This window comes from Delphinus delphis, chromosome 7 (genome assembly GCF_949987515.2).
Source record: "Delphinus delphis chromosome 7, mDelDel1.2, whole genome shotgun sequence".
NCBI lineage: Eukaryota > Metazoa > Chordata > Mammalia > Artiodactyla > Delphinidae > Delphinus > Delphinus delphis.
In genome coordinates, this window is record NC_082689.1 from 54,658,381 (window position 1) to 54,684,387 (window position 26,007).

General features: G+C 41.0%; 1 protein-coding gene and 1 non-coding gene across 2 annotated transcripts; both read left to right on the plus strand.

The window, feature by feature from the left end:
- Positions 1-225: 225 nt before the first annotated feature.
- PRKRA (protein activator of interferon induced protein kinase EIF2AK2) lies at positions 226-20,552 on the plus strand. Its single transcript, XM_060015634.1, has 8 exons — positions 226-451; positions 1,008-1,177; positions 4,714-4,795; positions 7,410-7,488; positions 8,540-8,657; positions 10,479-10,573; positions 16,599-16,773; positions 19,843-20,552. Exons 1-8 carry the CDS (start codon positions 387-389, stop codon positions 19,998-20,000), a joined length of 942 nt encoding a protein of 313 aa, XP_059871617.1. The 5' UTR covers positions 226-386; the 3' UTR covers positions 20,001-20,552.
- LOC132428838 (U6 spliceosomal RNA) lies at positions 12,532-12,638 on the plus strand. Its single transcript, XR_009520229.1, has one exon. It is a non-coding gene; the product is annotated as a U6 spliceosomal RNA (small nuclear RNA).
- Positions 20,553-26,007: the final 5,455 nt, after the last annotated feature.

Below are 26,007 nucleotides of genomic sequence, written 5' to 3' on the forward strand. Positions count from 1 at the left end.
CCGCCCGACGACAAGCCTCTCTCTGGGCAGGGAGCGGCCTCCTTTTGAGGACACACAACTGCGGTCCCCACTAGCCGCTGGGCCGAAGGTGGCGCACGGGCCGGGGCTGCGAGGGGGCGGGGCCGCCGAGGAGCTCTACCCGAGCCGGGACAGCAGGAGGCGTGACCGGCAGCCGGGACCGGCGCTACCGCACAGAAGCTCCGCCTCCGCCCCCCGCCCATCCCCTGGAGGGACGCAAGCGGGGAGGAGAAGGGGAGTCGGAGGAGGGGAGGAGGTGGCGGCGTCGGCTCTAGCTCGCTCCTCTCGGGGACCGACCGACCCGCGGAGCGAAGACGTCGCTCCACACTGCTCTTCTTCCTCCCGCCGCAAAGCCGTCCCTTCTGGCCATGTCTCAGAGCAGGCATCGCGCCGCGGCTCCGCCGCTGGAGCGCGAGGACAGCGGGACCTTCAGGTCAGCGCCCGGGCGGTCGGGACCGAGCGGGGCAGGGCCGGGAGTGGTGGGCAATAGAGGAGGGGGCGGGGGAGCCGGCTGTCCAGCGGCATTCTGGGTAAAGCCCCTTCCTGGCGCTCGCGTCCTCGCGGCTGCTGGCGGGCGCTCGGCCCCGCCCTCTCGGCGGCGAGCGGGCCGGGGTCTACGGCCCGGCCCCGCCCCTCCTGCGGCCTCGGGAGGCTCGGGGTGGCCGGAGGTGGTTCACGGCCGCCGCCTGGGAAAGGGGTTTATAGCCTTGGTCCCGGGAGGTTGCAGCACCCGAGCGTACCTCCCGATTCCCCCGCGAATCCCTCCTACCCGCATTCAAGTTGTCTCCCTAAAGACCTCCCTCACCCTGCCCGCCGCCCGCCGCAGCGGGGCCGGGAGACTGTCGCGCCTCGCCAGCTCTAGCCCTGGCCGACGGGGAGCTTCGGTGCCTCCGGCGTCACCGTTGGTGGCTGTTAAAACTAGTCTTTATTTGCTTCTGCTTCCCTCCCCGCTTTGACATGCAAAGCACAGCTTTTTCTGGTTTTTGCAGTTTGGGGAAGATGATCACAGCTAAGCCAGGGAAAACACCAATTCAGGTATTACATGAATACGGCATGAAGACCAAGAACATCCCAGTTTATGAATGTGAAAGATCCGATGTGCAAATACACGTGCCCACTTTCACCTTCAGAGTAACCGTTGGTGACATAACCTGCACAGGTCTGTATGCACAACGAACCCCGATAACCATGTGGGTTGGCGGGTCAGACTTGGTATTGCTTCTTAGTTCGGAAAAGTACCCTTTTTACCAGAGACAACGGTGAGGAGCAGGCTCTTAAAACTGATACCTTTCTCAGGTCATTGGGACTTTCCAACTTCCTGATCCTCTCCCTAATTTTCTGTTCCCCAGATACCAAGAGAAGCTCAGAAACATACCCTAGGATCCTCCTAGGGATCTTCCAAGAATTAGGGAGAAGCAGGAAAGGCTCTTGGAGCAGCCATAGATGAATCAGTAGGTGCTGTCAAATTTCATAGGTTATAGCAGATGCCAGGAGGCATGACCCCAGAATTTTCTGAGCTGCTCCCCTCTATGTATGGACTCATTTGGCAGTTTGGGCCCATTGTACCACACTCAGTTCTGTATCCAAGCAAAATGAAGAAGGCGGAAAGCTCAACTACACTATATTGCATAGCAGCTTCTAGTTCCTGGCACTGTACAGTATTTTAATAAGATGTTATCACCTTTTTTATACATGAGGAAATAGGTCCAGAGAGATTATAAGAAACATGCCCAAGGTCACACAGCAATGAAGTTTCAAAATTAAGATTCACCTTATTATGGTCATTGAACTTGAGCAAATGATAACTGAAGTAGCCCATTTGTAAATGTAGACATTTTATTCCTTATGTATCTATTTAATGGCAAACACAAAAAATATTGAATACTAAATTTAATTTGGAAGAATGCCAAGAAAAAAATTCAGCAAGAAGGCTGAAGTTCCACCATCTGGTAATCTGAAGGCATCATTTGTTTGTGTCCCTGAAAATCTGGATTCCGCTATTTTCATTGAAGCCACTTTAAGAAAATTTTGAAGCTTTTTTGTCTATGTGGGGCAGGTGGATTGTAGCTAGATTGTAGCTAGAAGGTTCCTCATATGAACCATGGAATCAACATTTGCACTACTGCTTTAGCTGGTCTATTTTAAAACATTCAGTGAAAACTCAAAAGTAGCCTTTTTCCCTTCAGTGTGTTTTAGATCAAAGATTAACAACCTGTGGCAACTGCTTAGTCCCCCTACTCTTCTCACACTGTCCTGTCTTCCTGTGCAAGCTTATCTACCTCCGTGGCTTCAAATACTATCTAAAGGCTGATAATTCTGAAACCTCTGTCTTCAGCCCAGGTGCAGTTACAGAACAGTGTATCTGCCTGTGCTTGCTAGGCATTATTGCTTGGATGACCCAAAGACACCTCAGTCTCTCACTGTCCCAAATTGAATCCATCTTCTCTCTCAAATCCATTTCCCCTGCATTCTCCAGCTCAGTAAAGGCACCACCGTCACCCGTCTGCTTACAGTAGAAATTTGGGTTTCACCTTCTTCTCCCTCTGCCTATTGTCCAGTCTGCCCCCAAATCCTACTTCCTAAATATCTCTTGAATCTGTCTGCTTCTCTCATCTTTCTGTTGCTACCATCCGCGCCACATGGATTATAGTTGCAGCCTCATAGCTGCTCTTTTAGCTTCTATCTTGTGGTGTCCATTTTCCACACAAAAACCAGAGTGTTTTTTCTGGCATTCAAATCTGTGCATGTACTTCCTCTTTTTAAAATCCATTCAGTGGTTTTCCCATCACCCTCTGGATGAATATAAATTTCTTAACATCATTGACAACCTTACTTCTCAAAATGTGGTCGACAGCAGCATTGCTATCACCTGGGCACTTCAAAGAAGTGCAGAGTATCAGGCCCCATCCAACACCTACTGTTAGTATGCATTCTAACCAAATTCCCAGGCAATTCCTAAAGTTTGATAAGCACAAATTTAGGAGACCATTCTTTGACCTCTCCTACCCTTCAGCTCTCTCGCCTTTTGCCTCAAAGTTCCTTTCCTCAAGCTCTTACTGTCCCCTACAACTTGGGGCCTGAGAACACCATGCTGTGTGTTACCTCTGAGGCTCTGCAAGTACTTTCTCCACCTACAGTGCTCTTCCTAATCCTCCAGCTCTCCTCACCTCACTAACTTTTACTGATCTTTCAGGTCCTTGTTTAGTTATCTCCTCCTTCATGAAACCTTTCTGAATCCTTACCAAGAGTAGGGGAGCTATCCCTTTTGTAGGCTACCCTACAACCTGCACTTAGGCCTGCTGTGATACTCCACATTTCAGACGTCTTTTTTTTTTCTTTTGGTACGCGAGCCTCTCACTGTTGTGGCCTCTCCCGCTGCGGAGCACAGGCTCCGGACGCGCAGGCTCAGCGGCCATGGCTCACGGGCCCAGCCGCTCCGCGGCATGTGGGATCTTCCCGGACCAGGGCACGAACCCGTGTCCCCTGCATTGGCAGGCGGACTCTCAACCACTGCGTCACCAGGGAAGCCCCCAGATGTCTTTTTATAGACAGAATCTCACACATTAGGCTGTATACTCTTTAAGGGCAGGGACCCTGCTTAGCTCTCTACTACGGTTGACCCTTGAACAACACGGTTTTGAATTACGCAGTCCACTCATACGAGAATCTTTTTCAGTAGTAAATACTACAGTACCATACAATCCATGGTTGGTTGATTCCGTAGTTACCGAGGAAGCTAGAAATGGAGGAACTAAAGATACAGAGGGCTGACTATAAATTATGGGTAGATTTTCAACAGCGCAGAGGGTCGGTGCCCCTAACTCCCACATTGGTCAAGGGTATATCCTTAATACCTATGTTAGTGGGTAAATAAGTGTGGTTTATGTGGTCTCCAACACTTGAGAGCCATGCTTGAAATTTGTTCCATGTTCCTTTTCTTTCCTCCACACAGGAGGAATGGACATCAGCATTCTGATACCACTTTGGAAAGGGTCTCAACACCTAGTTTGAAGTCAGAAGGAAAAAGACTGAATTTACAATTTACTTGTGTGGTTGCTTACTAAAATTAGGCATCAGTCTCAGTGATTAGTCAGGCCTAGTCTCTTCTGCCCCCTTAGCTACCCATGTAAGGGATACAGATTATATGGAAGACGCTTAGGGTAATCTCTCAACTTCTTCCCTATACAAACCTTCCCCCACTGTATCCAACAGGTAGTCATGACTGCTTAGCCAAGCAGAGGGGTTTAATTCAGTATAGGAGGGGTTGTTACAGTGAAAGGGTGCACATTTTGCTGACAAACGGTGTTGCTGTAAGTGGCTCCTTTAAAGGAAACTTGTTGCTATAGAAGAATTTCCTTTCTAAGAATAATGGAATAAGTTGCATTTCTTCAGAAGGTATGACATAGTCTACTTTATTACTTTATGTAATAAGCATGTATAATGTATACCTGTATAACGATTTTTATACAGGTATACAAAAATACATACAATTTTTTAAATCACAGAGATTTTTTAATGTATTAACTTCATATGGTATTTTATTTCAGTGTATAACTGTATGCAAGTGTATGTTTTTATTACCTAGTGTGTATATATATAAAATGTGTAGTGGCTTTGTTTTGTATTATGCAAACATCTATGTAAGCCTCACATTTTCACAGGATGTAAAGAGTTTTTTTTTTAACCTTAATTCAGGTGAAGGTACAAGTAAGAAGCTGGCGAAACATAGAGCTGCAGAGGCTGCCATAAACATTTTGAAAGCCAATGCAAGTATTTGGTGAGCTAAATTTCTTTGTATTCTGCAGCTCAAAAATATCATGGCTGAGGCAAGGTTAAAAGTTTGAACATGCTCACAAAAGCAACAAAGTAAACAGTTGTTAATATCTAGCTCTAAAATTCTATTTCCTTGTGAAGACCTGTCATCCACTAAAGACAACTTTATCCGTAAGAAATTAAATCCAGCTATTAATTAGTAGATGAAGGCTCTATTAATTAGTAGATGAGGTGCAACACTAGAAAACCAGAGTGTTTCTGGCAAACATCTTACTGGATTAAGAGTTTGTTTCTACAATGAAGAAAACAAGGTGTGAGATAGAAAAAGATCAGCTAAAAGTATTCTTTTAGAAATTCGAATTTGAAAGGAGACAAAGGGATTTCCTTCTAAATGTGATGTTAATTCTTTTTTTTTAATACATTTATTTGATTGATTTATTTATTTTTGGCTGCATTGGGTCTTCTGTGTCTGTGCATGGGCTTTCTCTAGCTGCCGAGGGCTTCTCATTGCAGTGGCTTCCCTTGTTGCGGAGTACAGGCTGCAGGCGCACAGGCTTCAGTAGTTGTGGCTCGCGGGTTGTAGCGCGCAGGCTCAGTAGTTGTGGCGCACAAGCTTAGCTGCTCCACGGCATGTGGGATCTTCCTGGACCAGGGCTCGAACCTGTGTCCCCTGCATTGGCAGGCGGAATCTTAAACACTGTGCCACCAGGGAAGCCCCTGGGATGTTAATTCTTGACAAATATTTCCAAAATAAATTTGTTATCACCTTAGGTGCTTTTGGAAGGAGCACTGGTCCTGGAGCATCTCATGTATTGTAAATTGGTGTCCTTTGATTTCTAATGGGCACATCCAGGAGCACATTTTGCCTGTAAATTCTTCCCTTTACGTGCACTCAAGTATATTTGGAGTACAATCTGGTATATCTGCTCATAGCTGAGAGCAGAGGCCCATGGGAATTTAGGATGGGTTTTTTGTTTCCTAGTCATAGAAGAACTTCTGGCTTAGGGATATATTGATATTTAGGTTCTCATGCAGTGTTCCTCCCATTTACTTAGTAATTCTAAACCTTTTAGGTAGTTTAGAACCAACCAGCAAAAGCCTTGGATCTCACAAAATGACTAGGGTCATACATTATAAATGATTTATGCTAGCCTTCTGGACATGCCAAATGGCATGGCGGGTTTTGGATTTTCCCCTTGCTGGTGACGGCCATGCCATTTCTGTGCAATCCAAAGGTCAACCCAAAGTGTTGCATATATTCATAGAAATTAGTATACAGAGTGTCCTTTCTGCACATGGGCACTTCACTTTGTCAGCAAAAAAGGCAAACAAACCTTACTATGTATTTGTGCTTCTTGACAGATAAGATGGGAATTGCTAAGCTGTAAATCAGGCTGAAAGTGGCCTAACATGATAGAGACTTTCTCACTTCTCCATCACAATTACTTGGGTAGCTTCAGTGTACAGCATTGCAAGTGAATATTTGTATCTCATCAGCTTATGTAAAGCTTGAAATTCTGGCAGGTAGAAAAGAAACTTGAGGGCTTCCCTGGTGGCACAGTGGTTGAGAGTCTGCCTGCCGATGCAGGGGACACGGGTTCGTGCCCCGGTCCGGGAGGATCCTGCATGCCGTGGAGCGGCTGGGCCCGTGAGCCATGGCCGCTGAGCCTGTGCGTCTGGAGCCCGTGCTCCGCAACGGGAGAGGCCACAACAGTGAGAGGCCCGTGTACCGCAAAAAAAAGAAAAGAAACGTGAGGAAATTGAGGAAATGGCAATAACAACCTCACTGGTCATGGAAGAAATGCCTCTAGCTGCTTAGGTGGCAGTAACCTTGAAATGCAGCTTGTTCCACGTTAGGCATCCATCACCCAAGTAACTACTAAGTTCACACTACTTAGAAGAGGTTGTTCTCTTTTTCTCTAATCACAGTCCCCACATGCTCAAATCAGATTTATGCTGGCCATCAACTTTATACAGGATAAATATAAATCTTAGGAAGATTATCCTAGCATAGAGCAGATAATAGATCAAACCAGGTCTTTCTTCCATAATTATCTGGATGAAAAAGCTACATTTATGATCTGTATGGTTTACATTGCCAGGCTAAACTTCCTGTTAGTCTTCCCTTTTTTTGTAGTTGTAACAATAGTGTGCTTTATTTAAATACATTTTTATTGAGCATCTATTATATATAAAGCACTGCAAGACTTATGAGGGCAAGTAATACATAGGCCCTACCATTAAGGATTTTATAGTCTGAACAGGGGAGAGGTGTGGTGAGGGATAGACAAATCACATGTATTTGTAAGAGTGTACAACTTATGGTAAAATAATTTGTTTAAGAAAGTGTCAAACCAAATGCTACAGTGGTTCAAAGAAGGGAGAAGTTATGTTCCACTGGGGTAAAAGAATAGGCTTCTGAGAGGAAGTGGCAATTGAGGTATACCTTGGATGATGGATAGATCAGATTCTTACAGAAGAGGTGGGCGAGAAGGGTATTCCATGTAGAAGGAAAGGCAACAGCAAAGGCATGGAAAGCTAAATTGAAAATGCTTGTCCTTTACTTAATAATTTGGGGGAGATTATTTTGTTTTATAACACTTTATAAAAATGTTTAGCTTTGCAGTTCCGGATCCCTTAATGCCTGACCCTTCCAAGCAACCAAAGAACCAGCTTAATCCTATTGGTTCATTACAGGTAAGTGGCACAGTTTTTCCATACTTAACTTTTTGTCTACTGAAAAAAATGCCATAAATTTTGATAATATCATAAGGGCTGAGAGAAGGAATTAATATTTTAAAGATGGTATAACATTTTGTGTTCCAGGTTATGATCATTAGATGTTAAAGTGCTAACTTGAAATTATTTTCCTATTTATTTATGTTTTGGATTTTCTTCCATATACAGTATCTGCCTTTGGTTTGTGGAATTCTCATTTGAGATCAGCAGGACCTCAGTGCACATGGGTGGAGTGTTTTATATTTTAAGAATATTTCTTGCCACTCTTGTGACAAATCTCTACTTCTGTTGAGACAGAAGACTTTATAAGAACCCAAACTGAGTTACCTAACTCAAGAAAAGGGAAGTCGTTTGCTTATTTGCTTATTCTACCAAAAAAATATATTCAGCTTTGAATTTCTGTGTGCAGAATATCCTCCTTGCAGACTATCCATGTGCTCTGTTGGACAACTCCCCTCCCTATTATCCAACCAGTCCTTTGGTCTCTTTCCTCCTCTGTGAGTTTTTCTGTAGTTTTCTTCCCCTTCTTTCCTCAGCCTCATCCAAGTGTGTTTGTTTGCTGTCTGCTTCTCATCTGCTCTCGATCGAATGTAGTTAGTTAGGCAGCCATGGGTATGGAAGGTTATAGTTAGGAGGGGAGAGGCTTTAGGAACTGATGGCTGTGAGACCTGTAGCTGTCCTCTCTGATGTTCCCAGAGGCTGAACGTAGCTTGTCTTTCTGTTTGAACTCTTTGATATCAACTCACTACAGCTTAATGGAAGAGCACCATTCACTGCTTCACCACAGGAAAACTGCTTCCGTTTTGGTATTGTGGGCCTATAAGATATAAAATGCAGGAATATCTCTGGGAAATAGAGGGTCTTCTCTCATTTTTTTCATTGCAGAATATCATTATTCTTTGCAAACATATAAATAGATATGGGATCAAAATCATGAGAGAATATCATTTGTGTGATTGAGCCACTGCATAGTAAAAATTACTAATAAATCCTCATCTCGATTTTCTAGGAATTGGCTATTCATCATGGCTGGAGACTTCCTGAATATACCCTTTCCCAGGAGGGAGGACCTGCTCATAAGAGAGAATATACCACAATTTGCAGGCTAGAGTCATTCATGGAAACTGGTACTTATTCCTTTTTACCCTCATACAGTTGAAGACATTTGAAATATTTTGAGAAGATGAATGACCATAGAAATTTCTGTTGCGATTTCTTTTCAAATATTTCTATGGGGAAAAAAACTGACACTCCTGGTCTACTGTTTGTAACTTTCTGCAGTTGAATTTTTTTTTTTAATTTTTTAAATTTATTATTTATTTTTGGTTGCGTTGGGTTTTCGTTGTTGCGCGCGGGCTTTCTCTAGTTGCGGCGAGCGGGGTTACTCTTTATTGCGGTGCGCAGGCTTCTCATTGTGGTGGCTTCTTGTTGCAGAGCACGGGCTCTAGGCGCTTGGGCTTCAGTAGTTGTGGCACGTGGGCTCAGTAGTTGTGGCTTGCAGGCTCTAGAGCACAGGCTCAGTAGTTGTGGCGCACAGGCTTAGTTGCTCCACGGCATGTGGGATTTTCCTGGACCAGGGATCAAACCCATGTCCCCTGCATTGGCAGGCAGATTCTTAACCACTGCACCACCAGGGAAGTCTTCTGCAGTTGAATTTAAGTATAAATGTTTGGCTTAAGAATACTTTACTTCTTAATTTGATATTTTTTAAAATTATGAGTTGGTAATGGAGAAACAAATAAATAATTGACTCTTTAAACAGTCTTCATTGATATAATAGGGACTTAAAAATCATTTTGGAGAAAAAAGCAGTAGTAAATCTCTTGGAGTTTCAATAGCTATTCTAGAAGATAGGAGGACAAGAAGATTACATTTGAAAACAAGATGATTATTAAGAGGCTGATGGCAAAAAATTGCAGTGGGATAAAAATAAAGTAGAAATTAACCTTTTAAATTACAACAACTTTACGTTATAAAGGCCACAGACTATGAGAAAAAAGTCACTTAATAAAGTACTCCTGAGGATTCCTATTTTAACTTCTCTAGCATGTTTTTGTTAAGTGGCTTGAAATGGAATTTTACCTTGGTTAGATATTAGTCTTAAGTAATAAGCAGCTGTTTGCCCTTGAGAGGTAGTGTGGGCCAGTGCAGAAAGCCCTAGGCCAGAAGCAGGAACCTCAGCTTCCTGTTCTTGATGCAGTCCTTGATTTGCAAGTTTAGGTAAATTGCTTAATCTCCCTGCCTGGATCTCAGTTTTTAAATCTGTAAACATGGAAATAGATGATATTGATAGTGTCTTTCAACTCTAGCCTCTCCTATGCCCTTCTTATTCATGTTAAAGAAAGAAATTCCACATAGTTATCAGTGTATAGGAGATTATAAGCAAGAAATAGACATTGAAAGATAGCAGTTGTAATTCAAATGTACCTTGGTAAATTTGAATATTTAGTCAGAATTAAACCAAATATGGTTCATTAAAGCTAGACATAGGGAGATACATCTGTTAAAGAAAAACAAAGTGTAACTATTAAAGATAAACTGTTAAAGAAACGTCTTCAAAAATGTAACCATTAACAGTTGTATGAAGCACAACAAGTAAAGATGTCACGTCTGTAAAAGAATAGTATACGGGCTTCCCTGGTGGCGCAGTGGTTGGGAGTCCGCCTGCCGACGCAGGGGGGCGCGGGTTCCTGCCCCGGTCCAGGAGGATCCCGCGTGCTGCGGAGCGGCTGGGCCGCTGGGCCTGCGCGTCTGGAGCCTGTGCTCCGCAACGGGAGAGGCCACAACAGTGAGAGGCCCGCGTACCGGAAAAAAAAAAAAAAAAAAAAGAATAGTATACAAAAACCATGAGATTGTTCTCTGACCAAACACAGTACATTAAACATTTGGTCATTCTCTATGGACACTAGCTTATTTTCTAAACCTACTATTTCTTTTTCTTTATTTAGGAAAGGGGGCATCAAAGAAACAAGCCAAGAGAAATGCTGCTGAGAAATTTCTTGCCAAATTCAGTAATATCTCTCCAGAGAACCACATTTCTTTGGTGAGTAATGATCGGAGGTCTACAATGTTAATGTGATTAAACATCTGTTGCTGTAGGAAACTTCTCTAGATTTCTTTTTGTATAGATACTTCAGAGTTGCAGTTTTAAACAAATCCCTTAACTGTTGAGTAATACACTACCCCAATTTTAGCTGCTTGCAGTATGTGAGCCAGGATCACAGGCGTAGCCAGGTAAGAGAGTTTGGGAGGCACAGTCAAATTCAGAATAATATGATGGTATCTAAAGATGGTAAGTCACTAGTGCCACTTTTGCCTTCAGATTGACAATTCACTCCCATCTCTTGGTTCATCCATTCATTTATCCACTCAGCAAACATTTAGGGAACTCATTATTTGCCAAGCTTGATGCCAGGTACTGGCATTTGGTGAACGAGATAGTCTCTGGCCCTAAGGAGTTTGTAGCCAGCCTACTGAAAGAGAAAAGAACCCTACAGACTGGTCCTTCCAGAGGCGTCTTGGGAACGTAGGAGAAGGATCCAACTAAGACGGGGTTTTAGGAAGACTTCTTGGAGGAAGTAATAGCTGAGCTGAGACCTATAGGATGACAACAGGAGAAAAGAATTCCAGAGAGAAGAAAGACCATGTACAAAGACCCAGGAGTGAAACACTTTATGTGATCTAGGACCGCAGAGTAATTTGGGATGGCTGGAGCATATTCATAGATTTGGAGGGAGGGAGTCTCAAACAATGAGGCCGGAAAGGAAAAGAGGGATTGAATCTTGCAGGAACTACTATGTTAAGGAGATTGAACTTTATCCTGAGGGTAGTGCAAAGTCATTAAATAAATTTAATATGTAAAGGACAAGATCTAATTTATACATTAGAAGGGAAATCACTGGCAGCATTATGGTGAGTGAATGAATATTAGAGTCAAAGAGACCTGCTACAATGCCGTTTTAGAAAAGCAGATGAGAAATGATGGTGGCCTAGACTAAGGTAGTGGCAGTTGAAATGATCGATTTAAAAATTATTTAGAAAACTGAAGTGAATGGGGCATGGTAACTGATTACATGTAGGGAGTAAGGAAAAAGAAAGAAATAAACATTTTTAGCTTGGCAACAGAGTAGATGGTGGTACCATTCAATAATATGGGGAACACAAAAGATGAGTAGGATTTGAGGGGGAGCAGATAGTGAGCTAAACGTAGGATATATTGAATTTGAAATGTTTGTGGAGTAGCTAAGTGAAAATGTTGAGTAGGGAGCTGGTATTCAGATAGAGAACTTAAGAGATCGGGCTACACATAATATATTAATTGAGATTCTGATATTTGTATATAGGTATGTATGGTGGTCCATTATCTGAGAGTAGGATGTTAGGTAGGAAATGAAAAGTGAAGACTATAGGAGTGTCCTAAGCATCTGATAAAAAAAAAATGGCTCATTCTGTAGGGAAAAAAGACTATATCTGAATAAGTAATATAGTTTTGGTTTTGCTTTTTTAATAGAAAAATATGAAACACTGCATTCACTTCTTTTAAAACTGGATGAGAGATGAAACCATAATCACAAAACACAGGTTTGTAGGTGAATTCTGTTAAATCATCAAGGAAGAGATAATCTTCCATGCTATTTAAACTCTTCCAGTTAATATATATAACAAAGGGGAAGCTTCTAAATTTATTTTCCAAAACTAACATAACACTAATATCTGACAATAGCAAATCCCAATGGCAAAAATTATGGATTAATCTCCCTTATGGTGAAACACCTTAATATTCAGTAGAACATTAAAAGAATAATATACCATAGACAAGTAGGGTTTATTTTAGGACTGTAAGAGTGTTTCAGTGTTGGTAAATCTATTACTATAACTAATCACATTAATGGGTTAAAGGAGAAAAACATTATCCTCTCAATAGATGCCAAAAAATTTTGACAGTCATTACTGATAAACTCTTGTAAAATATCCCTATTGTGATTTAAAATATATACCTCAGTGCTCGCTTCGGCAGCACAGAAACTAAAATTGGAACGATAAAGAGAAGATTAGCATGGCCCCTGTGCAAGAATGACATGCAAATTCATGAATCGTCCCATATTTTTATAGCCAGGACGTGGAAGCAACCTAAGTGTCCATTGACAGATGAATGGATAAAGAAGACGTGGCACATATATACAATGGAATATTACTCAGCCATAAAAAGAAATGAAATTGAGTTATTTGTAGTGAGGTGGACGGACCTAGAGACTGTCATACAGAGTGAAGTAAGTCAGAAAGAGAAAAACAAATACCATATGCTAACACATATATGTGGAATCTTAATAAAACTAAATGTTTCTGATGAACCTCAGGGCAGGACAGGAATAAAGACGCAGACATAGAGAATGGACTTGAGTACACAGGGAGGGGGAAGGGTAAGCTGGGACAAAGTGAAAGAGTAGCACTGACATATATACACTACCAAATGTAAAATAGCTAGTGGGAAGCAGCTGCATAGCACGGTGAGATCAGCTCGGTGCTTTGTGACCACCTAGAGGGGCAGGATAGGGAGGGTGGGAGGGAGATGCAAGAGGGAGGGGATATGGGGATATATGTATACATATAGCTGCTTCACTTTGTTATACAGCAGAAACTAACACAACACTGTAAAGCAATTATACTCCAATAAAGATGTTAAAAATAAATAAATAAAATAAAATATATACCTCAGGAAAAAAATCAAAATCATGGGTACATGTTTACATAGCTTATCCATTCCCATTAATTTCAGAAATAAGGCAAGGATGCCCACAGATACCTTTTTTTTTTCCTTTGGGTCACACCATGCAGCTCTTGGGATCTTAGTTCCCCAACCAGGGTTTGAACCCAGGCCCTCAGCAGTGAAAGTGCTGAGTCCTCACGACTTCCCAGGACTGCCTGGGAATTCCTGATACCCTTTTTTTTAAACATTGTTCTAGAAGTATCAACCAGCATAATCAGAAAACAAGAGGTTGGAAATAAGAGGAGATAGAAACGATCATTAACTATAAATAATATAATTGTATCCCTATAAAGCCCTAGAGAAAAACTACCAGATATAATAAGAGAATTCATCAAGGTAACTGATCATAAAATTAATATACAGAATCAATAGCTTTCTCATATTATTTCTGTTACAAAGGTAACCACTAGAATAATTAAAAATAGAAAGGTGAAAATTATTGCTTCTGGAAAGAGGACTTGAAGGTAGGGAGCAGGATTGTTGCTTTTATAATTCTGTACTATTTAATTTTTTTGTTGTATGTGTGTATTACTTTTAATAATAAAATGTATGAAGCTTGACAACATTGATCATTTTATAGCAAAATAGAAACTCTGTCCTGAAAAAGCATACTAGAAAAAATTAATAGCTTCCCTATTTATCAATATTACAAAATGGAATATAGAAGATCCTATTCTCAATAGTAGAAAAGAGGATAATATGACAGGGAATAAACTTAGAAAGAAATGTGCAGGACTCATATGAGAAAAACTTTAAAACTCTAGTGAGGGATTTAACAGAAATTGAATGAATGTAAAGCTATCTATTTTTGATAGAAAGACTCAATACTGTAAATATATGAAAATGTAATACAGTCTTAGTCAAAATCTACCAGAATTCATTTTGCATCTTGATACAACTTTACTGAGTTTATCTGGAAAAATAAACTCAAGAATAGCCAAGAAAACTGAAAAGGAAGAGTACGGGAGGTGGGGTTATACCCTACCAGAAAATAAAACATACTATAAAACTATAGTAGTTAAAACAGCTTCTGTATCGCAATAGACAGAGGATAGGTATAGATGCCAATCCATATAGGAAGATAGTGTATGACAACAGTGAGATTTCACATCAGTGGGTGAGAGGATGAATGGTATAGAAATAACTTACAGCCACATTGTGGGGGGAGGTGAGGGGTGGCGGAATACACATGCACACAGGTGTATGATATATTTAGGTTGCTACCTTATTCCTTACATTAAAATAAATTTCAAATGGATCAAAGATTTAAACGTAAGAATTGGAACTGTATGAGAAAACATGGAAGAGCTTTCCTTTTAAAATTCTTAGCATGGAAAAGCCTTTTTAAGCATAACTTAAAACATAGAAGCTGTAAAGTAAGATTCACAAATTTAACTACATAAACCTACACTGCACAGCAAAATGTCTGTAAATAAAACTAATAAAAACAAAGTAAGAAGAAACTGTTTTGAACACATGAGTAGGAAGGGACTGTTTTCAATACCAAACATAAAGCTTACACATCAATAAAAAAGGCAACCCAGTAGAAGAAATACAAATGGTGGGGAAAAAAATGTTCAACTTTATTCATGCATGTTAAACAAGATACTATTTTCACCTTTAGTTTGACAAAACCTACAAAGTTTGACAATACCTGGTATTGGCTAGGGTGTGCGAAAACAAACACCCTCCAAGACACTTGATGGAAGTATACATTGGCTCATTAATCAGTTTGGAAGTATTAATATTTATCAAAATTAAAAGCATACATGTTCTTTGACTCAGCAGTTCTACTTCTAGAAGTTATTCTGTCGAGAAAGTCATCCAAGTGCAAAAGAGTTTCATTGTAACACTGTTAGTGAAAGAAACCAGAAACAACCTAAAACCTACAGTTGGAGACTGGTAAGGTAACTGTAGTGCATGTATGTGCAGTGCAGTGATATGAGAAAAGTTAACAGATGAGAAAACTTAACAGTATCAGGTGTAGAAGAGTAAGCTATCATTTTTGTTTAAAAAGATTATACGTGTGTCTGCTTAAACGTGCATAGAATGCGTACGGAAGTATACTGAAGAGGTGTTTAATATAGCAAGTATCTCTGGGGAGTGGAATAGAAGTCTGGGGAAGGGGCAGCAAGGAAAAGAGACTGTTCTTCGTATGTATTTGTTCTTGTTACAGGTATCCTTTTACTATATGGATGACCTATGATTTTTTTAAAAACAGCATTTTTTAAAGTTCCAGTCAAGGAATGTAAAATTCTACTTAGTACATTTTGCAAATTATGCAAAAATTACCCAATTCTTTATCATGGCCATCCCTATGATCTTTTGAAAATCCCTTAACCTCTGTCAAGCTCATTGATAAATAAGACCAAAGGACAGGTTGCCCTACTTACTTCAGAGGGTAGTTTTTTGTGGTTTTTCTAATGGCATATTATATGAAAGCAATTTAAAAACCGTAAACTAACATGGAACTGCAAAGTATTCTAAGAACAGAAGTGAAAAAGTAAAGATAGAGGGGAAAATAAAGAAAAGAGGAAAAGGAGAAAAGAAAACAGAAAAAAAAAACTCAATTGGGTTCTGGGATAAGTCTGATAAGAATTTTTTGACATCATGCCATTCATTTGAACGTCTTGTTCTCAAACTTGCACATTTCACCTTGTCTACAGTTTCTTTGTTTTCTGCTTTACAGCTGTCAGTTACAGAGACTGGTATTTAATACAAGAAGCCATAAAGATATGAAAATTCCTTTATATTTTAATTTGTAAATTGCTCCATTAGGCAGACTCGATTACAGTTGACCCTTGAACAACACAGGTTTTAACTGCTCAGGTCCACTTATATGCAGATTTGTTTCCATAGTAAATACTACACTCCACGGTTGGTTGATTCTGTGGATGCAGAACTGTGGATACAGAGGGCCGACTATAAGTTATACATGGACTTTTGACTGTGAGGAGTGTCGGCTGCCTCAACCCCCATGTTGTTCAAGGGTCAGCTGTATCGCAGATTTGTTTATCGTGCTCTTAAATATGTTATACATCTTAACGTGACCATCAGAAATTTTGACTGAGACCTTTATACTATACAAAAGTATTTTTAAATACTTCCAGTATATTATTGCACATTCTTTTTTCTTTAACATTGTGGTGTTTGTTAAATGTGTGTGCTTGTTAGTGCTATCTAGTTTAAATCGGGAAGTTTAAACATGCTTTATAAAGTATTAAATGTGAGTGCTTAATTAATACTTATAATAGCGTTGGAACCCAGTCCAAGAGTCTTAACTTTCGTCTCTGTTTTTCAGACAAATGTGGTAGGACATTCTTTAGGTTGTACTTGGCATTCCTTGAGGAATTCTCCTGGTGAAAAGATCAACTTACTGAAAAGAAGCCTCCTCAGTATTCCAAATACAGATTACATCCAGCTGCTTAGTGAAATTGCAAAGGAACAAGGTTTTAATATAACATATTTGGATATAGGTATGATTTTTTTCTTTAGCTTATGCTAAAACCTGTTTATTTTTTTAAATGTTTGAGGAACAAAACCTCTATTATAATTTTTTTCATTGATTGGGGATTCTGACTATATATAATTACTAGAACAGTAACATATATCATTAGTATGTCCCATTCTTATAAACAATAAAAATAGAGGTAACATCTATGCAGTTATAATAATAAAAACAATAATAGCTAAGAGTTATAGAGTTACTATGTGCCAGATACTGTTCTAAGGACATAACATATTTCAACCCACAGAATCCTCAAACTGTGAAGTAGATTCTATTATTCTTATATATGTGAGGAAAGTAAGACAAAGAAAGGTTGAGAAACTTGCCTGAGATAACATAGCTGCTAGTCAGCGGTAGAGCCAGATTAGAAGAGTCCCTGCTGATACAATATCTATTAAACCAGCCCTGATGGGCAGCTTGACAAATAAAAAGGCACCCACATTTCTAGAACAAGTACCAAGTTTGTGGGGTCAGGCCAGACGTCTTCTCTCCACTTTATCACTGTGTACCACTTCTGGGAGATAAATGGGGACAATTTATAGTTTTATCTCATCTCAGCTATGAACTGCTAAATTTTTCTAGCTCATAATCACTCAGATAGACAAATGCAGACAGATTGGAAAGGAATCAGTGTGGATTTTCTTTTAATGCAGTTTATAACTGGCTAATTTGTTTGTATGTGTGTGTTCTTGTGTGTTTTTGGTGTCTTGATTTAACATCAGTATAGTATGTGAAGAATTTGATACCCCTTATTCTAGCCTTAGTGACCTGGGGGGACCTAGCTTGTCAGAACTACTAGCACTGAGAAAGTAGGGTGTTTAGGGACTGAAAGAACTTCTGATTTTCTCTACTACTTTGGGATTGAATGATGGGTCAGGTACAGTGCCTCAATATACTGAGAATTATGCAGAACCTGGGGAATAATGCAGAAAGATGATCAGAAAACGTAGCTGATTGAGAGACCATTCATTCAAAAAATATTTCTTAAGTATCTACACATTGTTGGGTGTTTGAGACACAGATGAATAAGCCATGTCATGAATATGACTATGGAAGGTTTTGAATCTGGGAATAGAAGGAAACTTGAGATGGCTTTTTTAGATTACAAATTAATGATGACTTTGAAATGCTCCTTAGGAATTTTAAGAACTAAATAGTTCTTGTAAACATAGAACAGCAGTTTAAAAACCACAGTCAGTTAATTTGACTAACTTCTATGCAATTACTTTCAAAAGAACCTCAGTGTTCTCCAGAGAAGATCTACAAATGGCCAAGAAGCACGTGAGAATGTGCTCACTATCATTAGTCATCAGGGACATGCCAATCAAAACAACAGTGAGGTACCAATTCACACCCAGTAAGATGGCTATGATGAATAAAATAGAAAATAACCAATGCTGGTAAAGATATAGAGAAATTGTAGCCCTCATATGTTACATAGTGAACACGTAAAATAGTTTAGCTGCTGTGGAAAATCTGAGGAGTTTTGTTGCTCCTCAAATGAATTACCGTATGACTTAGTAACTCTACTGCTAAGTATGTACCCAAAAGAATTGAAAGCTGGTATTCCAACAGATACCTGTACACACATGTTCATAGCAGTACTATTCACAATAGCCAAGAGGTAGAAACAGCCCAACGTCCATTGACAGATGAATGAATAAACCAATTGTGGTATATACATGCCATGAAATATGATTCAGCCACAAAAAAGAATGAAGTTCTGATATATGCTACAACATGGATAAACCTCAAAAATAATTATACTAAGTGAAAGACAGACAAAAATAGTCACACATGAGTCCATTTCCACGAACTATCCAGAATAGGTTAATCCACAGATTGGTAGTTGCCAGGGGCTGGGCGGTACGGGTGGGGATAGTGTTTTCCCTTGGGGTGATGAAACAGTGAGAATGTTCTGGAACTGGATAGAGGTGGTGGTTGCACAACATTGTGAATGTACTAAATGCCACTGAATAGTTCACTTTAAAACGGTTAACTTTATGTTACGTGACTTTTACCTCAATTTAAAAATGAACCTAAGGCTTCCGTGGTGGCGCAGTGGTTGAGAGTCCGCCTGCCGATGCAGGGGATGCGGGTTCGTGCCCTGTTCCGGGAAGATCCCACATGCCGCGGAGCAGCTGGGCCCGTGAGCCATGGCCGCTGAGCCTGCGCGTCCGGAGCCTGTGCTCCGCAACGGGAGAGGCCACAACAGTGAGAGGCCCGCGTACCGCAAAAAAAAAGAACCTAGATGCTAGAACTAGAAAGCCTCTTCACACATTAAATAATCCCATTGTATCTGGATATTTTATACTATATTGATTCTAGCTGAAATAACATTTAATCATGACAATTTCAAACAACTCACCTGTTTCTACTCCTTTCCCTGTCTCAATAAACCATCTTTAGTAAGAGTGATTCATCAGATGTTAAGACCGTTTGTTTTCAGGGCTTCAGTGTTGTTTTAAAACATCCTAAACAAATATACAAAGTGGAATTAAACTCTCTGCACAGACTTAATAACCAAAGAACATGACATCACAAGGGAGGTTTTGCCCTGAACCGTGTATTTCCTGGTTCAGTGTCTACTGAAAATAACTGTAGACTTCAGAGTGGAAAATACAGTCTCTCCAGTCCTCTAGCAAATGTTTTTTTTTCCCTTTTAAAAAAGTTGCTGTGGTTCAGTAATTTGCAAACACTGTTAAACTAACCACATTAAAATTGCCTTGGGAGCTCTTTGAAAATGCAGGAATCTGGCCACTCCAACCCCTAACCCTGCGTTTCTGATAGAGCAGGCTGGAGTGAGGCCCAGGCACCTGGATTTCTTTAAAGTTCCCCCAGGTGATTATGAAGCACAGCTGTGTTTGAGAACCGCTGTAGCTGGGCAGTTTGTACAAGAATGACAAAGATGATAAGTGGAGTAGTATACCATGGACGCTTAGGGAGAAAGACGGTAATAGCAATTGTGTTGTTTTTACAAAGGATCTGCTTTCTATGCACGTGGCATTAATCATCACGTTTGAATGTGTCATTGCAGAAGAACTGAGTGCCAATGGACAGTATCAATGTCTCGCTGAATTGTCCACCAGTCCCATCACAGTCTGTCATGGCTCGGGGATCTCCTGTGGCAGTGCACAGAGTGACGCAGCTCACAATGCTCTGCAGTATTTAAAGATAATAGCAGAAAGAAAGTAAACGTGGAACAACTTAGAAAACCCTTCAGTAGCACATAAGAAGGTCCCCTTTCTCCCCTTCCCAAGTAAGACATTTACTATAATGTTTGAGTTTGTGTGTTGGTTCTAAATCTCTTCATAGATTCCATGAACACTCCAGATTTAATTATCTCCTGGTAGTTGTTATTAAGATGTTTTTAATGGCTTCGACTTTGTATTGGTATATTGTATTTATAAACTTTGTACCATAGGCAGAGTGTAGCACCCATTTTACAATGCCATGTACATAGAAGGAAAAAACTGCATGATTGTTGTTGTTGAGGAGGAGGAGGATAAAATAAAACTGCTAGCAACAGTCTTTCCTACTGGTGCTTAACCTCTTCTTTGTGCAAGGCTTTGTAAAGGGATTTCAAAGGAAGCCCCTTAGAATTAGTGTTGAGGAACGCACTAACAGGTTTTAATTGAATGTGATTGTTAAATTTCAGGGAACGTGATTGGTCTGCTGTGTATTTGAATCCATGTAATAAAGAGCTGTTGTTATAATGGGTTCTGTTCATTTCATTAAAGTGCTACTGACTCGACTGTGGCCCTGTTCTTTTTAGCCATTCTTGTAACATTACAATGTGGATACTGTGTTATTTACATATCTCTAGTTTATTTCTTAGAGTCAAAGGTTAAAAAAAAAAAACCCAAAATTTACAAATGCATATGTGATGAATCACTTCCATATTTTCTCTACGCATATGCAGTGTTGTCTTATGCTTTGACATATAACCATTCATAGATGAATAGTAGTTGAAAAAGCATTAGAATTACTGAAACAAAGCTTTCCAGTGCACTCAATTCAGTTACAAGAATGTTTCAAACAAAATAGTGAGTGCTTCAAAGGTTAGGGAAGAAGTCTCATGAGCAAATTTTAATTTTGCCTTTTATGTTTTCATATGTCATCTCATAACACCTCAAGTCTGCCATCTGTCAGTGCCAGCTGAGAGTGCTACACCTGTAGATCAGGGAATACCTCAGAGAGGAAGAGAGCGCTCAGTGATAAAGGTAGATGTTGACAACCTCAAGTGTCAGTCTAGCAGGAAGTATGTAACAAATGTTTTTCTGTCTGGAAAAAAGAGGATAACCTGAGTGCAATCCTTTGAGAAGAATAAACCTACATAATAAAGGGAAACCAGTGTGTGTAACTTGTTTAAAGCTGTAAAGAGCATTTAACTTAGTTTCACGTTATAAGCCATGTGTACATCAATTAAATCAAGATTTCAGTTATTTTGGGGGTGAGGTTAAGGAACACACAAAGACTGGAAACAAGTTTAGGCACAAAGTGGAGCATTAAGATCGGATTAACCTTGGGTGTTTATGAATGCTCTGGAATATAGACAGGGCACAATGAACTCACTTTAGAGACGACATCAGACCCTTTTGCACAGTAAAATGCCCACCGTGAAGAGGATAAGTTGGGGGGAGGTTTCATAAGGTGTTGGAAGAAGAAGATGAGGTCCAACACGGGGAAAGGGCAATGTACTTGGGTTCTAAGCAGTTCAAATGTACTGAAAAAATGATGAGATCTGAGTATAAGGTACCCAGAAGCCATGCTCTTCCTTCTGCCTATGCTTTCTCTACTTCGGGCTATGGAGGAAGCATGTGTTCTTAAAAATACTGTTCAGGGCTTCCCTGGTGGCGCAGTGGTTGAGAGTCCGCCTGCCGATTCAGGGGACATGGGTTTGTGCCCCGGTCCGGGAAGATCCCACATGCCGCGGAGCAGCTGGGCCCGTGAGCCGTGGCCGCTGAGCCTGCGCGTCCGGAGCCTGTGCTCCGCAACGGGAGTGGCCACAACGGTGAGAGGCCCGCGTACCGCAAAAAAAAAAAAAGAAAAAATACTGTTCAAATGCCACCTCTGTCAGACTGTCCAGCTGTGCTAGGGAGTTACCTGCACCATCAGGTGTTCTTTAACAGCATTTTGTCAAGGCTCTTAACCAATCTAATTGGTTATACTGTTAACCATGTTAGGTGAGTGACTCAAATAGGCTGAACAGGCAACTATGCCTGTTGCATTAGATGCATCAGTAGTGGGGAAATATGCTGTGTGGAGTTTATGACAAGTTCCAATGGGAAAATCACAATGTGGATGCCAAGGATTCTGGATCAAGACCATGCCATCTATAGCGGAGAAGTAAACACTTCTCAACAGCTCCTGATGTGCCAGTGTGCCCTGGTAGAGATGTAGCACCTTATGATGGGATGCTTGGTAGCCATGTAGCCAAAACCACCAATAATGAGCTGGGTTCTTTCAGTCCCATAAAGTCATAAGGTTGGGTTGAGTCATGTCGCAAACCATTGTAACATGGAAGATACATCTAGGAGCAAACACAAATATGGCCAGAGGGCACAGGATGCTACATAAGCAGGCAGCCTGGACTCCCAAGTCCAGGCACCACTGTTGCACCGGTGCCTCTCCCTCAGTTCACACCTGTTGCCAGTGACCCTGTGTGGCCAGTTGATGGAAGAGAAAAATGCCTGAATTTGAATCGTGGATAGGTAAGGCCAGTACATGGCACAAAATGAAAATACACGATGGCTATACTACAGCCCACAAAGGGGTGGCCTTGAAAGAGAGTGATGAGGGGAGATCCTCCCAAAGGGCAGAGTTTCAGGCAGTACACCTTGCCATCCATTTGCGTGGAAAGTGGCCCAAGATTAGAATATACTTGAGCAGTGGCAATTGGTGTGGCCAGCTGGCAGGGGCCTGAAAAGAAATAGACTGGAAGACTAGGGACAAGGAGATCTGAGATAAAGCTACATGGACAGGCACAAAGTGTGAAGAGCTTCGTACTGCCTGTTGATCCACACCATAAAGGATCCATGATGGAAGAGGCCCTGAACAACCAAGTTGACAAAACGACATCATCCAGTGTCTGGGATGGAATAGCCACTGTAGCAGGATTGGAGGCTCCAGCTGACCCAGAGGGATGGGTGCCCACATACCTAGGCTGATCTAGTTACATTCACTGCTGAATGCTCAGCCTGCCAGTAACAGAGACCGACACGGAGTCCCCAATCCCTCAGGAAACCAATCAGCCACTTGGTGGCATGTCAACTTACAGCAGTCCCAGGAGAAAGGTGATTATCAGCTGTAGCCCCGAGACTAGTTTCAGTGTCGGGGACTGTAGTTTATTTCACTAACTTCTTCTATGTTTCCTCTAGGGAAAGAGGCTGGAATCCTGGAGAATGCTCCCAGAACTTATTCTAAGTGGATTCAAGCAATGCAAGGGCTGGACTATCATTGTGGTCTATCACCCAGATCCCACTTAAGGGCTTAAGGAAGCACTTAATCATCCCAGCTGCAGGGAGTGCTGCCGGTGGGCAGTCCTCAGCGGTCAGCAGGACCAATTATATAATTTGTAGGGCCCACTGCCAAATGAAAATCTAGGACTCCTTGGCCAAAAATTATAAAGAATTTTAGGACAGAGACAGCAGGGTGTTAAACTAAGTGTGGGTTTTTTTGAGTATGGGTCTTGTGTGACTACATGAGTTGCATGTACGTGAAGGCAGTTCTAGCTATCATCCCTCTTCAGAATTGCCTCAGTTGAAAAGAGTCACTGCATCCAAGGTCACATCCTCTTTTTTGGGCAGCCTGCCTCCACTGACTGGTCAACAAAGACCTCACCGTCTTGCTCCAATTTGGGGCAATTCCAAAGGGCCCATCAGCTTCAGAGTTTCCTAGGGGTCCAGCTGATAACTTTGTTGAGACTGTATCGCAATCCAACTTCTCCTCCTGTCCAATCCCAATTTCTTTGTATTCCTTTCAAAGATGGTGATCCCCAAAGCACTCCCTAAATAAACGTCCTGCCACTGTCTCTTCCTCAGAGTCTGCTCCCTGCAGAGCCCAACCTGAGATATGGAGTTATAGTTTAGGGTGAAAAGAAAAATCAGATAAATCATGTTACTTATCAAAAACATTACAACTCTAAGATACTTTTATTTCTCTTTAGATCATATGTCTTTTGCCTTTTATTAAAAAAAAATGCTTTTGTAGGTCTGTGTGGTTGGTGTGTGTATTGCTCCGGTGGCAGGGCACATTGGGATTTTGAAAAGACTCTTCTTGACATCCAAAGGACATTCAGGAAATGAAATAGAAGTGATCCTAATTTGAGGACAAAGCCTGTCATGAGTAAGGCTACATCTAGAATAATACTGCACTTCAAGGGCCAAAGGACAGTTAAAAATCTGGGAAGATTTTTAAGAAGCCACATTGGAATATGAGTTCTAAAAAGTATAGATTCCAACCTTGAACGCTTCTGAGTATTAGAACTAAGCAGCAGCTCTTAATAGAGTAGGGGAAAAAAATCAACTTATTTTGATGCATTCAAGTACAGCTTTACCTGAAAAACTGTCAATTTGTGGAACTACTGACGATGTGGTCCACTCTGAACATTTTACTAGCTTGACAACATATTCAGAATTATTGACAGATAGGAGATAATGATGGCTTTCTGCCACAGATAAAGCTGATACCAGAAAAGGGAAGTTTGGGCTTGTGGGAAGATAACAATAAACCAAGTCTTGCGCTTATTCTATTTAATTTACCATTTCCTGATTTCTGCATTTGCCTTTGTAAATTTATTTAGGTTCAAACGTATCAATTCTAACCATCTACAGAGAACAACGTGCAATGAAGATCTGGCAGCTGCTATTCAGAGAGGTCAAAGTTCATGGATGGCATATGTGTCTGCTTGTCTGGTATGAGGTAAGAGTGGGTGTTATGGGAAGGAGACCAGAACAAGCTAGTTCTCCTTCCTATGCTAATCAGAGTGAGTGGATAACTGCAGTGTGTCTGTTGCATTTTGTGCTAGTAGATATAACTGAGGTTTGGGGAAATTTTATATGTATCTCAAGAAAAAAGAGGCACAAGACAGAGGCAAACTAAATATTTAAGTATATGGGCTAAAGTCAAAGAAAGGCATGGGTTTAAAAATGTCTCCCTTAAAAAAAATTTAAAAAAAATAAAAATGTCTCCCTTATAAATTTTTGTATGAAATGAAAAATTTAGGTAGTAGATTGGAAATTAGATGGTAGGGTCTTCCCTGGAGGTGCAGTGGTTGGGAATCCGCCTGCAAGTTCAGGGGACACGGGTTTGAGCCGTGGTCCGGGAAGATCCCACATGCCGCGGAGCGACTAAGCCCGTGCGCCACAACTACTGAGCCTGTGCTCTGGAGCCCACGAGCCACAACTACTGAAGCCCGTTTGCCACAACTATTGAGCCTGCGCTCTAGAGCCCTCAAGCCACGACTGCTGGGGCCCGCGCGCCTGGAGCCTGTGCTCTGCGACGCGAGGGGCCACCAAGGTGAGAGGCCCGCGCGCGCCGCAGCGAGGAGTGGCCCCCACTCACCGCAACTGGAGAGAGGCCCATGTGCAGCAACTGAAGACCCAGCACAGCCATATATACATACATACACACAAATAAATAAACAAATAAATAAATAGATGGTAGATTCAGTGCTGGGTGCTATTACAAATATTTGCATTCCTATTCATGAGCTTGTACCTTCATTCCATTGCAATCTGCTTCATGGCCAGATGGGTGCGTTACTGCACAGTATTTATTGATTTGAAATTCAGAAATTGATAGGAGTACCATCTATGCCTTATTGCTTGGATTTTTCTGTTTTGCTCTATATTTCTAATGAATAAAGATTTTAATGGCAAAAAAAAGCAGGCTAAGGATTTAATATTTGGTTCATGCAAATAAAAAGGACTTAAGCAAATGCCCTCTTTTCATTTGCTAATGGTAGGATGGTAATAAAGATTAGTACTGATCAAGAGAACCAACTCATGTGGTGGTACTTTTGTCCTATCCACCATCTTCTGCTTCTAAGCACTGGGCTAAGAACACATTTATACTGAGCTTCAGAGTTTTAAAGAATAATATAGCTAGACTTTACTAAGGACTTACTGTTTCCTGACACCAGACAAAACATTTTACATGTATATATAAAGCCATTTTTCTGAGAAGCTACACGGCACAG

What these genes read in the sequence shown, in the direction of transcription:
- PRKRA (XM_060015634.1), top strand. Translation starts at nt 387, where the DNA reads ATGTCTCAGAGCAGGCATCGCGCCGCGGCTCCGCCGCTGGAGCGCGAG. An exon ending in AGAGTCATTCATGGAAACTG is followed by an intron (nt 8,658 to 10,478) that starts GTACTTATTCCT and finishes TTCTTTATTTAG; the next exon opens with GAAAGGGGGCATCAAAGAAA. An exon ending in CAGAGAACCACATTTCTTTG is followed by an intron (nt 10,574 to 16,598) that starts GTGAGTAATGAT and finishes TCTGTTTTTCAG; the next exon opens with ACAAATGTGGTAGGACATTC.